The sequence below is a fragment of the Cavia porcellus genome, unplaced genomic scaffold (assembly GCF_034190915.1).
Source record: "Cavia porcellus strain 051 isolate PalLab524CR breed Dunkin Hartley unplaced genomic scaffold, mCavPor4.1 scaffold_8, whole genome shotgun sequence".
Classification (NCBI taxonomy): Eukaryota; Metazoa; Chordata; class Mammalia; order Rodentia; family Caviidae; genus Cavia; species Cavia porcellus.
Genome location: NW_026947491.1, coordinates 67418941 through 67432886, shown reverse-complemented (window position 1 = coordinate 67432886; position 13946 = coordinate 67418941). Strand labels below are relative to the sequence as shown.

General features: G+C 31.3%; 1 protein-coding gene across 1 annotated transcript in view; it reads left to right on the top strand.

Moving 5' to 3' along the window:
• The window catches only part of Caps2 (calcyphosine 2), a 44847-nt gene extending 31655 nt beyond the window's left edge, over nucleotides 1-13192 (top strand). Inside the window, exons 14-17 of the mRNA XM_023567685.2 lie at nucleotides 1053-1207; nucleotides 4976-5101; nucleotides 7812-7908; nucleotides 11211-13192. Of these exons, the coding sequence (XP_023423453.1) occupies nucleotides 1053-1207; nucleotides 4976-5101; nucleotides 7812-7908; nucleotides 11211-11386 (554 nt within the window). The 3' untranslated portion in view covers nucleotides 11387-13192. The remainder of the gene's footprint in view (nucleotides 1-1052; nucleotides 1208-4975; nucleotides 5102-7811; nucleotides 7909-11210) is intronic.
• The last annotated feature ends 754 nt before the right edge of the window (nucleotides 13193-13946 follow it).

Below are 13946 nucleotides of genomic sequence, written 5' to 3'. Positions count from 1 at the left end.
CAGGGATCGAACTCACGACTGCCTGCTTGCAAGGCAGGTGCTTATGCCGCTGAGCTAAATCCCCAGCCCCTAAAGTACAGTCTTACAACCACTGCTGTATCTAGCACAAGAGGTAATTCCTTTGTTAGATCTCAGTGTAGAAGAGACAAACATGTTAAACCATCTCAAAAGCAATATATACTTTATGGATTTTGATGATTCCTGAGAAATATTTTAAATAAAAAGGGTTTGCTTAAAAATAAGTATTTTAAACAAGCTCCAAAAATATGAAATTGGAGAGGCTAGAAGCAGATATGATGGTTGGGATTGATATTTGAACTGATATTGTTGATGTCATTTTTAAGACTTTTCTGTTTTATCATGGTTAATACAGTTCTCATCACTACTGAATCTGGTGACCTTTCTCTCTAATGGAATAAGTTTACTTTCTGCTTTAGAGTTTATTTTCTTAAATATGGTATGAACTGCATTCAGTAAAATAACAGAAGTACAACAGAGCACATGACCTATGTATTTATGGAAGGAAAGGTTACTCTATACAAGTGTAGGGTAGTACGCCACACTTTGATGCTATTTAACAGAGAAGTTGAAATTTGAGGAGTGCAGGCTATTTAAAACTTTTAAAAATCATAGTTTTAAGTGGCTTGTCTGCCATTCATTTGTGATTTACTAACAATAAAGGAAGAGAAAAGAGAGTGAATATGAGCTATGGTTAAAATATAGATGTCTAAATACACAACTAAGGCTTTATTTGTAACATTTAGGTTATTCTTTTGCTAAGAGAAATATTATTTTCTTGTATACAACACTTTGACCACACAGTGGTGCTATAGTTCTGGTATATTTATGTGGAACTTAACACGCTGTACAACCCTCTATTAAAAAATCCAATTTTCCAAAGTCATCTGTCAGTCACACTTGGGATTTGGTTGAATATTAACAACCTTTATTTGCATTACAGTAGTTTTCATTTCCTTGTAGGAGAGCCGATTGCAATTTGATGCTTCTGTGTCCAGGGAGAATAACTTTACTTCTCTCTTTTTGTTAAACAGACGCACTAAAAGAAAAACTGCAGAAAAGAGGGGTTCGAATTTTGACTGGATTGGAAAAATTCTTTCAACAGTTGGACAAGGACGGACATGGACTTTTAAATAAGACAGATTTTAAGCAAGCTTTAAAAATATTTCATTTAGAAGTATCTGAAAAGGTATAGAGCACAGAAAATGTTCTGCCGTGAATAATGCATTACTCTAAGGTGGCATTACTCAGTTTGCACTGAAGTTTTAGAGGCAGTTTATCTCATTTATGACCTGCCACCAGTATTAAGTTACCAGGCTGCGGGTCTCGATTTTAAGCATTTCAGCATTCATTTGTCTTTCACATATTTATTTAAGCTTTTAAAATTTTTATTTCTGTTTTATTAGTTTATGTTTGTGAAACATAATGCATTTATCACGGGTCATTGATACTTACACATGTTGCATCTTGGTCCTTTTCACTTCATGTTTGCCTTCCGTTCCACTATTCTCCTCCTCTTCTAAACCCCTTCTTATTTCCACAAAGACCACTTTTTGTTTATTATCATCTTTCTTTTTACTTTACTCTTTTATGCATTGGATATCTCGTGTTAAAGAAGCTGTGTGATGATTAACTTTCCATATCTGATTTATTTCACTGAGCGTTATGACTCAAGATGCAGTCGTTTTCCTCCAAATGACTCAACCTTGTCATATATTTATTACAAATTTAATATCTAGCCATTGTGCTAAGTTTGAGAATATGCACACTACTCTTATGGTCTTATAATTTTTAAAAATTGATTATAAAATAATATTTGTGTTAAGTAGTGCATGTTTTGGGAACACATGGGACGGTACCTAACTCCAAGTTAGGCTATAGGGACGGAGAGGGAAGATCATAGAAGGATGATGCCTCAGGAGGATACATTCAGGCTGAGTTTTGAAGAATGGGAAGAATTACCACAGACAATTGACATTTTATGAAAAAGAGAAGCACATGAAGGTATGGATCATGTGGCTTATTTCCCTATGTGCAAATGTTCCTCTTCACATGTTCTGTTCCCATGATGTGAACAATCTTCTATTAGATCTTTACATGCTAGATTTTCTCTTTCAATCACAACCTTCTATTACTGTCACACCTCTCTCTAAGAGAACACCACAGTTTGATCTCTGAGCCTTTCTATATCAGTTTCACATTTCAATTTCTTCATGCCAGTTTCTGTTTGTTGGCTCTGCTGGCCAGTAAAATGTTAAGTCGCATCAGAAAGGGACAAAGGTGCTTCTGGTTTTCTGCTCTTCCTCTAGCCCTTGAAATTGAACCTGGAATATGGCAAGTGCAGAATAAATAGTGCATCAATCTGAATGGATAAATGTGTGGAAGCAATGGAAACAGCATGGTGGAAAGTAGACCTGGTATACTGAAGGCTTGCATGCCAGGCAGGAAATTTGCAGTGCATTCAGAAAGAGCATGAATTTGGTTCATAGCAAGAGTTTCAGATAAAGAATTCTTTTGCACTGTTCTCTTTTACTTAAAATGGTCTTGTCACAGGGTATAATGTACTGGGTGGATGAAATATTTGAAATTATATTTTTGAGATTTCAAATTAAGTTTTAACTTTGTTATTTTTACTATGTGGTCTTAGATAAGTCTTTTAATTTTTCTGATGATAGGCTCTGCCTGAGTAATTCTGAAATAATCACTATTGTCAGAGTTGTTTGGAAGCTCAAGTTGATAGGGAGATGCCCTACCAACTGTAAATTTCTGTGCCTGTATGATACTGTTTATCACGTTTGTGAAACATTGTCCTTTGGGTTTCATGACACTTACACGTATGCCTCACGTTAGGGACCTTTGTCTCATTCTTTCCTGGGTAAACAGTAGCAGCAACAGGAAATTTGAGAGCCTTGATGTCTTTATTGGCAATCACAGAAAGGTAATCAATAACTAATAGAAAACTAAGGCCCAGATAACCTTGCTTCAATTGTCCTGCCCTTCCTCAGTGCAGTGCTTTGCTTTTGGTAGTTTGCTAAATGTTTTTGATTAGGTTGATGAATAAAATTACAATAATTGTATGAAACTTCTAACATAGTGATACCTTTTATATAACCATATGCTAAAGCTTCCCCCTTTCTCATACATTTTAAGAAAAATTCATGTTTTGTTTTCTGGTTTTTCATCACTGAAAACTGTTTATGTCCTGGTAAACACAAGGGGAGGAAGAGTAAGGTTTTAAGAATCATTAACCAACGTCTGGCTGGAACTAGAGAATATTTGTAGTAACATATCGTCATTTTCCTTGATTTTTTTTTTTTTTTTTTTTTTTTTTTGGTACCAGGGTTTGAACTTATGACCTTGTGTTTGCCAAGTAGGCACTTATACTGCTGAGCTAAACCCCCGGACCCTTATTTCCCCCGATTTGAAATATAAAATTTATGTGTTCCAAAAAGCCTGATTTATATAGAAATATTATCAATGAATTACTAACTTTTTAATCAAATGTTTTTATTTTGTATCATATCTACATTTATATAAATTGTTACTACTTATGTAAAATTACTCAACTCTTAAAAGTAACTTCTTTTAAACTTTAAAAAGTCTTTTAATTTTAGTATTCCTTGAGTTGGATGAGCAAATCTATCTTTGGTCCATATTACTCATATTTTTAAAGGTCAAGCTCATTTTCAATTTGACTGCACAGACAGTTTAAATTGTCTTATTGTATAGGGATTTATGCAAGACAAAAAAGTATGGATTGTTGAGAATTAAAAAGAGACAGAACATTGTGAAATACAGTTTTTGTAATTGGAGTTTTATTTGAAAAGCAGAGGAGATAAAATAGAATATTTGTTGAGTACCTATTTGTCAAGCACCTTGCTAGGTGTCTTATTTACATTCTCATTGAAAGCTAACAACTTGATTCAAGCACTGGAAATGTATTTGAGTTTAAAAAAACAAACCGCAATATCTTTGTTGTTAAGAACGCTGTGAATAGAGTATTCTATGAAATAGTACCTTTGCCAAAGAAGTAAACAATCATGGCAAAGTGAATGAAGTGACATAAAGGTTTAACTCAAAATTATACCTTCCAGTGTAAATTATAGAATAGTATTAGAGTATTCAAATCTATACTTTCAAGCATGAAGACTAGTTAAATACAGTTAGTGGTCACAATGCCATTGGAAATATTTCAGAATCTGAAATGCTTTTGAATTGCCACAGATATAGTATATTTAATGAAATATTCAAAAAAGTAGCTATTTTTTTGGTACATAGAAATTGAATTTAAAGGGACAGATTTGCCGTTAGAGCATAGCTGGGTTGCAGAGGTAGGAGTGGGAGGGGACTCGTGGTAGTGATGTCAAGGGCAATATAAAGGGAGAGACATCAGTCAGAGTACAAAGTTTCATAGACAGGCAGGCTGAGTTCTAATGATCTATATCATTGTGCAGCATAATGACTGTAGTTAATACTACTGTACTGTACATTTCAAAGTAGCTAAAAAGAGATTTTAAATATTCTCACCACAAAGAGGTGATAAATATTGAAGGTGATGATTGTTAGTCTTATTTAATCATTCCACAGTGTACACATGTATTCAGACACACATTGTCTCTATAAATGCAATTAATAATAATATTGCCAGTAAATAATAAAATAAATTTAAAAACTTTGTGAGGCATTGCCACTACTAACTGGTTCTGTTTTCAAAGTTTATTAGAAATGTTCACAGTACACTATTTGTACATTCATCTCAGGGAGTGTACATAACTGATTAGAGAATTGTTCACCTCCGAGTTGATTTAAATAATTTTTACTTGGGTTTCATTGGGTTTATTGTAGTTTAAAAAAATTTTTTTTGTTATTGAACCACTTGATCTAGTCCCACATGACTAAGATTTTCTTGTGGCCTTATGTGACTTAACGATGTAATAACCATGTTGACTACTTCTAGGATTTTGAGTCTTCATGGGTCATTCTGAATGGCGATGGCAATGGAAAGGACAGAGTTGATTATGGAGAATTCAGACGTGCCCTTCTTGGTGAAATGAATGAATACAGGAAATCATTTGTTCGAAAGGTAACTGCTAAATAATCTTTTAAATTGTTACTTTTCAAAGCCATTCCCCCACATAAGCAACCAACTGATCTGGAGAAACACAGGCTGAGATGATAGCTATTGGAGAAAAATACAATTTAATTCTTGTGGTGTTTAGTGTTTCATTGACTTTGCCAGCCTCAAGTTGGTAGTCTGATCATCTATTTAGTACATAACAATACACAATAATAGCATCTGTGGGGAATCTCCTTCTGAAGGTGGCAGCCATTGTTAATCCCTATTATCTTGTTTTAAAGTCTTACATCGTTTTCATTGTTTGGTTTGGTTTGGTTTTATTCTGTTTTGCCTTGTTTGATTTTATTATATCTGATAGTTTGGGTACCTATTTCAAAGATAACATAATATAGTAACCATTTTGGATTTACTATTATCTTGTTTTAAAGTCCTGTATTACATTCATTGTTTTGTTTTTATTTGTTCTATTCTGTTCTCTTTTGTTTGATTTTACCATGTCAAATGGTATGGGCAGCTATTTTGAAGATAACAAGAGACATTATGGTAACCATTGGTGATTTCCTATTATCTTGGCTTGAAATTCTGTATCACATTGTTTGGTTTTATTTTATTTGGTTTATTCTCTTTAAAATTAAAAATTAAAAAAATAATTACTTTTAAAAACATAAATAAATTATCATTTAAAATGTGTTTCATTATTTTACCTGTAATGCAGGTAATGAACATATGCATATAAACTTATCCAGAATAAAAGAATATAACTTATGTATAAGTTTTAGAAAAATACATAAAAGGAAAATAAAATTTGATATCAAATTTTATTCATCAATTAATAGCTTTACAAATGTAATGAAATAGCCTCAATCCTCAGTTTCCTGTCCCCTAGAGTTGATGTGAGGATTGAATGAAATAAAGTTCTTAGTATTATGACTGATCCAGTGTGAATATTCAAAATGTGATAATGAAGGTCACAATAATCATGATAAATTGGAATTAAAACTAGGACCTTGATTTTTATAGAAAACTGCATTTTTACTTGGATTCTGAAGGCTATTTTTACAGTAACATTTGAACAATACAGCACTGTTTTTCTTTTGAGGATAGAAATCATATAAAATATATATGCAACTACTATTAAAACAAAATATTCTGTAAACAGGGGTATAATTGTGTCAAATATAAGCATCTAACAGAAAAATTAAAATCTCTATCTTTGTTGACCAAAATATACAATTAAACCTGAAATAAATTCACCAAATGTACTTTTTTGTATTTTACATGTACTGGTTTAGGTTTGAAAATCAGAAATAGAAAATGGATTTTTTGTTTTGTTTTGTTTTTCCTATATTTTGGTCCTGGGAATAGGGCCAGATATGGTGGTGCATGTCAATAATCTCAGCTCTTAGGGAAGCTGAGGCAGGCCCCAAATTTCAGCTCAGACTAGGCAAGTTAGCCAATTAGTGAGACTGTCTCAAAAGAAATGATAATGAAAGAAGAGTTGAGGATGTAATTCAGTGCAAAGGCCTGGGCTTAAAAAGAGTAGAAGGAGTGAAGTAAAGAAGGGAATTTCTTTCTTTGCTAGAGCTGTCATAACAAAATTATCACAGACCATGTTATGAAAACAACAGAAACTTATCCCAGTTTGCAGGCTAGAGGTCAAAGGGGAAGAGGTGTCTTTTCTCTCATTACTGGGATAAAATACCCAACACCCAAAATTAAGAAAGGAAAAGTTTATTTAGCTCACAGTTTGTGGAGGTTTCAGTCCATAATCTCCAAGGCAGGGTGGTGCAGCAGAAAATAGCAAAAACAGCAAGAGCAAAAAGAGGAGAAGAGCAAACCTCTTTTCCTCCCTATTACTGGAAGCAAGCCAGCCCCTCTATGACTGGGGCAGCGCTCACACCAGCTCCATGCTCTCCTCTTGCATAGCTCAGGAGGTTTACAAAAGTGAAGATCCTGGCCCCTTGCTGAGTCCTTTGTTAAACTTCTAAGCTTTCTCTTTTATCTGAAGAAGGCTGTACATTTTCACTATTTTCACACTGTTGTCTCTCTCTTTATGTTGTTTGTGTCCTACTTTTTTTTTTTTTTAAATCAAAGCACTAGTCATATATTGGATTAGGGCCATTTTAACTTAATTACCATTTAAACAACTCTGCTTCCAAGCATAGTCACATTCTGAGATAGTTTTTGGGATGGTAGACACAATTCATTCTACAAGTGTGAGGTTCCTTTTGAGCTCAGTATTGTGAATAAACTCGATTCTGTTTTCTACTCTTCTTCAATGTGGGACGTTGCTTTAGGTAACTTGTGTGATTCTATATACTTCAGCATCTTTGCAATGAGATATTTTATGATACTCAGTTGCACTAAATATTTCTGAAAGTAATGTTAAATTTTAAGAAATACACTCATTCTAAAAGCATTTAATTTTTTCATTGATTTTACTGGTGAAATATTTGCCAGCTCATATTTGAGATATAATTTCCTACTGGCAATTTGCTTTGGTCATTTGTCAGTTTTGTGAATCACTGAGCTACGTTACCAGAAAGCTCTATTATATATATCTCTTCAGGGCAACAGAGTTTAGGTTCCATTCTCAAGGTTATGGTTCTCTCATACACTACTGTCATGAATGTAGTTCAGAAACAACCTACTGCAAAATAGAAAATTAGGTTCTCATGTCTAATGATTTAATATAAAATACTATTTTTCTCTTTAGGCCTTTATGAAACTAGATTTCAGCAAAACTGGGATCGTGCCTATTACAGACATAAGGAAATGTTATTGTGCAAAGAAGCACCCTCAGGTTATTTCAGGTAACTGTTACCAGATTTCTAAAGTATTACTTAATAAAAGTATAATCTTTGAATACAATTTAAAGCATAAACTGAGGATATTAAGGTGTTTGACATAGAAACTTGAGAACAATTTGCTGTTCTTCATTGAAAACTTCTCAGGCTTATCGCCTGTACTTATTTATTTCTTCAATATTTGTATTTGAGATAAAACTCTATGTCTCCCTTAGAGTGCAGTGAAGAATTTGTTAAAAGAACAGGAGAGATTTAGAGAACAGATGCTTGCATGTACAGTTTCTCAGCATCAATTCTATTGCATCTGCTTGTATAGTTATCCACACTGGAGAATTTATTACTGAGCAAGCAAGTGCCTTTATTTAGGGATGGATTTACATATGCAATGGGCATATATATTTCTATCAAAATTTTGGGATACAGTAAATTTCTAAAGTAATTCTAGATATCTATTTCCTATTATAGTTCTTCTGGCTTTGTTTTTAAATAATTAATTTATAAATGCATTCTTGTTACAAAGAAAGCTTTTGACCACCCTAACCCCTACTTTTCATTACATTGTTCCCCAGAGAAGTAAAAACCACTATCATTTAATACATATATGGTACCTCGGTTTACAAACTTAATTTGTTTCACAATTCTGGAAAAGTTGATAGCAGCACCTCATGCAAAATTTGCAAAGAAAAACGAAGTTTTGCTAAATGCTCTTTTTTATGAAATAAATTAATAAATAAAATTGTTAATAAAAGTGTTAATGACTATTTTGGACCTTATTCTATGATTTTTTTTCATAGTTGTATACATGCTATAATAATCTAATACTTTTTGGAGTATTTTTGGACATGAAAGATGTATTTAACTTACTGTTATCTAGACTTTTTACAATCAATGCTATGTTTCAGAACTATTTCTGTGTTAATCCTCGTTGGGCCACCTTAGTTTTGTATGTTGCATATTATTCCTTTCACAAATCACTGGACTACAGTTTATAGAGTCATTCTTTATTCTTGACCTTTTAATTTCTAATTATTGATGTACAACCAATGAAGCAATATATATGCTTATTTGTGACCCCTTATGTTCATTTTCTTCTGGTTGTCAGGAGAGATGTCAATTCCTAGAATTACTGAGATATTTATATTGTAAGTTTTAGTGGATATTTACAAATTATGTTGGAAGATGTCCACATAGATTGTGCTGTCCTTAGTTGCGGATTTTTTTTCTTTCATAAGTTTGCCAACAATTTAACCTTTTGTCAGTCTGACAGATGAAAAAAACATTTTATTTGTATTTCTCTGGTTACTAGTGGAGTAAAACATTTTCATATATTTATTGAGCATTTTGTCTATTGTAGATATTTATTGACCATCTTTTATGAATATCTTTTAATCTGTAGTTTTAATAATATTCTATTGATGTAGAATACTATTACTTGAAGATTTTAATTCAGTAGTAAGGGATATCCTGTAATAACTTCAATTTCTTATTAACTTTTATATATATTTATAGTTTTATTTGGGAAGTTAAAAATAGAAGTATTTTTGAAAATTAAAGTTAACCATTATTAGCTTCTAAATTTATAATCCTTTTAGGTCAAAATAATTTTATTTTTTTATCAAAACTAACTAACAATATAGAAAAAATAATTTCTAGTGGTACTTAAGAGTTGTTAGTATATTTTTTATCTTTTAAACATCTGGTAGTCTCTGCTTCTTTGTCTTTAGTATACCAAATTTATGTCTTATATAAGAACAAAATAGTTTACTCATTTCAAAACTAGATAGTTTCACCTTGTGTATATTTTACTTTTGATCTTTTTAAACTACTTAAGCTATCTTTAATAGGTAGTTTAAATAGCTTCAGGTTTATTTTGTGTCACTGAATTGTAGATGCAAGAGGGTTTTGCTTTTGTGTTTGTTGAGTAAACTTTCGTTATTTAAAAAAATTCATGCTTTGTCTTTGCAGTCATGTTAAGGAGTACTCTATAGCAAACTAAACACTTAGAGACAAAAATTTATTGTTTTTTAACAAGAAAAACTCTACTGTCATTATAAATTATAACTTATTCACTTACTCATCTTTGGGGTGTAACTTGTTTACAATTCACAGTTAATTTTAAATTGAGGCTCTTAAACTACACCTGATTCGATCTATAGGAAATGTTCTTTTTTTTTGCTCAAGTAATTTATTAGATAAAGATATTTTAAAGTTTAACAAAATATAATAACCAAATGTCTTTTGTGAAATGGTATTAGGAGTACTGTTGTTTACAGGGTTGGAAAAATTTAGTTATAGTTGTATTTCTAGAGAGGAGATTTCAAGGAGATACAAAGTTTTTTTAATTATTTGAAATATAAATTTAAGTAAAACTTTAAAAAATTGTGTTAAAACATATTTGTTCAAGTATATGGAAGAGAAATTTCTTGTAGCAAAATTGGTTTTCATATAAATTAGATCTCAATTAGTTTTTAGACTTCACTACATTAGTCACAAATTTATTTTATTGTTGCATATTATCATTTTTTTATTGCATAATATCTAGTCTTTCTTCATTCAGCTGGTTTTTTTAAATAAAACATTCATTTTGTTTGCTATTTCTTGTATGTGTTTTTAAAAGACCATTATTTCTTTAGGATGAAATGCACTTTCTAGTGTTTTATTATCTATGTCTGTTAATGAATTTCAAGTTTGTTAGAAAGATTCATCTCTTATCTTAAATTACCCAGTTTTTTAGACAAATCAATAGGGCCGTATTCCCATTTACATCTGTTCTTCAAAAGCCATCCTGAGATGGGTGTGGTGGTGCATGCCTGTGATCTCACTGCTGGGGGGGTTCAGGGGGAGGAGCCCTCAGATTTCAAGGCTAGCCTGAACTACATGGAGAGACCATGTCTCAAAAAACAAACCAAGCCAAACTGAAATGCACCCTGACTTTAAAAAGTTTCAGAGAAGGTCACATAGATTTTTTTAAAACTGCTTTCTTACTTTATTTTAATGTATATCTCTATTTTCTTTTGAATGTTACCTGACCACCATTTGTGCCTTTCCATCTTTGAATTCATCTTTTCTTATTAAAAAGTTAGTGATTTTTTTTCTTCTATGTTCTCTGCTGAATTTCTAAGAGATGAATGTGAGAGAGGTGGGTGGGGGAAGGGAAATTATGAGCAGTTAACTCTAGTTCATGAGTAAATAAATGGAAAGTTAGTTTGATATGAGAACTTAAAATACCAAAAGGATCTCCTAAGATGAATAAGTACTCATTTATCACCACTAAGCATTTTAATCAACTTTTCTGTACTACTTCACAGGTCATTCCTCAGAGGAAGAAATCAAGTCATCTTTTCTAGAAACATTGCAAGCTGCCTGCAGCAAGGCTGATGAAGTGTCATATGGAGAATTTGAAGATTACTATGAAGGTCTCAGTTTAGGGATAGTAAAGGATGAAGATTTTGTCAACATCTTACGTACTCCTTGGGGAATTTAGTTTTTAATAATGCAGCTCTAGGCATTTTACAGAGGAGATGAATGCTATGAAATATATGATCAAACCCTAGAGTATGTTTTTTCAGAATTCTCTTTATTCTCTTTATTTTTCACAGAAAAGTTGAGTCTGGAAATGAAAATATCTAGAGTGATAAATGTAGGTGGGTGTGTACACATGCTTAGCTGTCTATAAGTTTGTAAAGATATGTATTTTTGGTTTTTACTTATTTTGAATGTATTTTAAAAATAATTTCAAATTAGATGAAAGCATATATTAATCACCTTTATTATCCTTTCACTTTTTTTTTCCTGCGGTTCTTCTCTGGAATTTATTTGCCACCACTTTCAATTTGATCAGTTGGAATTGGGCTTAAAGCCTATGAGACTGAAGTAACTCAGCTTGTTTTAAATATATAAAAGTATTAAAGTAATTAAAGGATATGCAAGAGAAATTTCCAAATTTTGTGGTTATAGATATTTTCTGTAACATTAGCATGCATAATGTAGATGGTAGAATGGTAGATTGGAATTTACCTCTATGGTACCATTTTTTTTTTTTCTTTGTACCAGGAGTCAAACTCAGGATCTTGCGCTTGCGAGGCAGACACTTGTGCTGCTGAGCGATACCCCTGGTTTACAGTGCTTTTTAGAACTGACTTGACCTGGATGTTCTTGTATTCTAAATTATGTACTGTTGTTTGTTCAGTAGATATAATTGTTTTGGAAACCAGTCATATATACATATATTTTTCAGTTTTTAAGTGTAAAACTTATCTATACAATAGAAATATCATTTGACTAGAAATAATATAGAAGAGGAAGTGTTTTATTAGATTACTAAAAAAAGCTCAAAAACAAATTATTAAATATGTTGATCTAAGAGAAAACTTAGTATTTCTTATCTAAAATATAAAAGCATATTTTGTATCATGAAATGAATAAGTGGTATTTGAAATATTTTCTCTTCATATACTAAGCAATCAAAACATTTTCTTCTCAATATATGTTGCTTAATGGCTTAGAGTATTACAATCATTTTTTCTAAATTCTGTTACTTCTTCCCAGAAAGAGAAAGAACATTATGAATTGGTTTCCAACTTTGTAATATTAATATGTAAGTTAACAAATCAGAAAAAAATATGTCGAGAAAATATTACTAGTTCAAAAAAAAGAAAATGTATTGCCAACTGTGGCTGAGCATATCACTTCATATACAATCTATACTTGGCAGAAACACGGTACATGTGAACTCATTAAACAAATCTTTCCAAGATTTTCTGAACTATTAAAATTTACTCTGAAATATCAGCAGGAAACATGTGCAACCCAGTAGTGTGATTTTTACTGGCTAAATTCTTTATTTCTTGGCCTTTTTTTAAATTAGGTTATTGAGACTAAACTGATATGCTAGAAGATGTCTTGACAGAAATAAATTTGTAACACTATTTTTAAGCCACATTTAAAAAAATTCATCCAAGTATGGACATCTTTAACTCTAAGTTTTTCTTAGAGTCTGGGTCCTCAAATATGTACAATACTTTTCAATGGTAAAATTTTAGTTTTTATTTACAGACATTTTTAATGTTGAAAATTTCTATTTTTCTGTAAATGTAATCCACAGATATGTAAGTTGTCATATTGTGAAAAACAGGAGGGTGAGGTACTTTTGAAATTTAACATGTTAATGTGACAGTGAATTCAATTTTAATCTTCACTATTTTTATACAAATATTCATGTGATTACTTGTCATTTCTCTACTTATGAAATGTAATTAACTTCTTTTAAATGAGGATTTAAAAAGCAAATAGCGCGGTTTTTGGTTTATTTTGTTAAATCAAAATTGGTGACATAATAAATCATTCTGCTTTTGATTTTTGGCTTACTGCCTGCAATTCTTTTTTGACTTAGGCATAGTAAATTATGTCAGTAGTATTTAATTTAGAAAAGAGTATTTAATAGAAATGACATTTTCAAATATTCACAACATAGGTGACTGTATTCTTAGTATTCAAGAGTCTGAAATATGAAAAACTTGAAAATATTAAATTACAGGCTGTTTATTGTTACATGGATATAGTACATGTAACACATATACATGTAGTACATGTACTACTACATGACATGAATGTAGTAGTGTAAATGGATTTTGTAGAAGTTTGGATTTTGAAAGTTACTTACTGATGTGACATAGGGTTGCTTTCCCAGATAACCATATAGTTTTTTAAATTATGTACATTTATTTTACTGTTTATATTCTTATAAATAAAGTTTTATAGAATTAAAAAAATTATTAGAAGAAAGGGGACATTATTTAGGAATTTCAGAAAATGTTTTATTGTAAAGAAGATACATTTGTATGATGGCTCATTTATAGAACAGATTAAAAAGTTCTTGCTTTATTGTATACCAGCTTAGTAAACCAATGACTTGATATCATCACCTAGGAAAATTTATAATTTGGTTACATCTATAAGCCATATATTGTTTTAATTATTACTTTTGCCTTCTATTCAGTCTAAGTTATTGTCAGTTACTTCAGGAGAGAATTATGTAGAATATT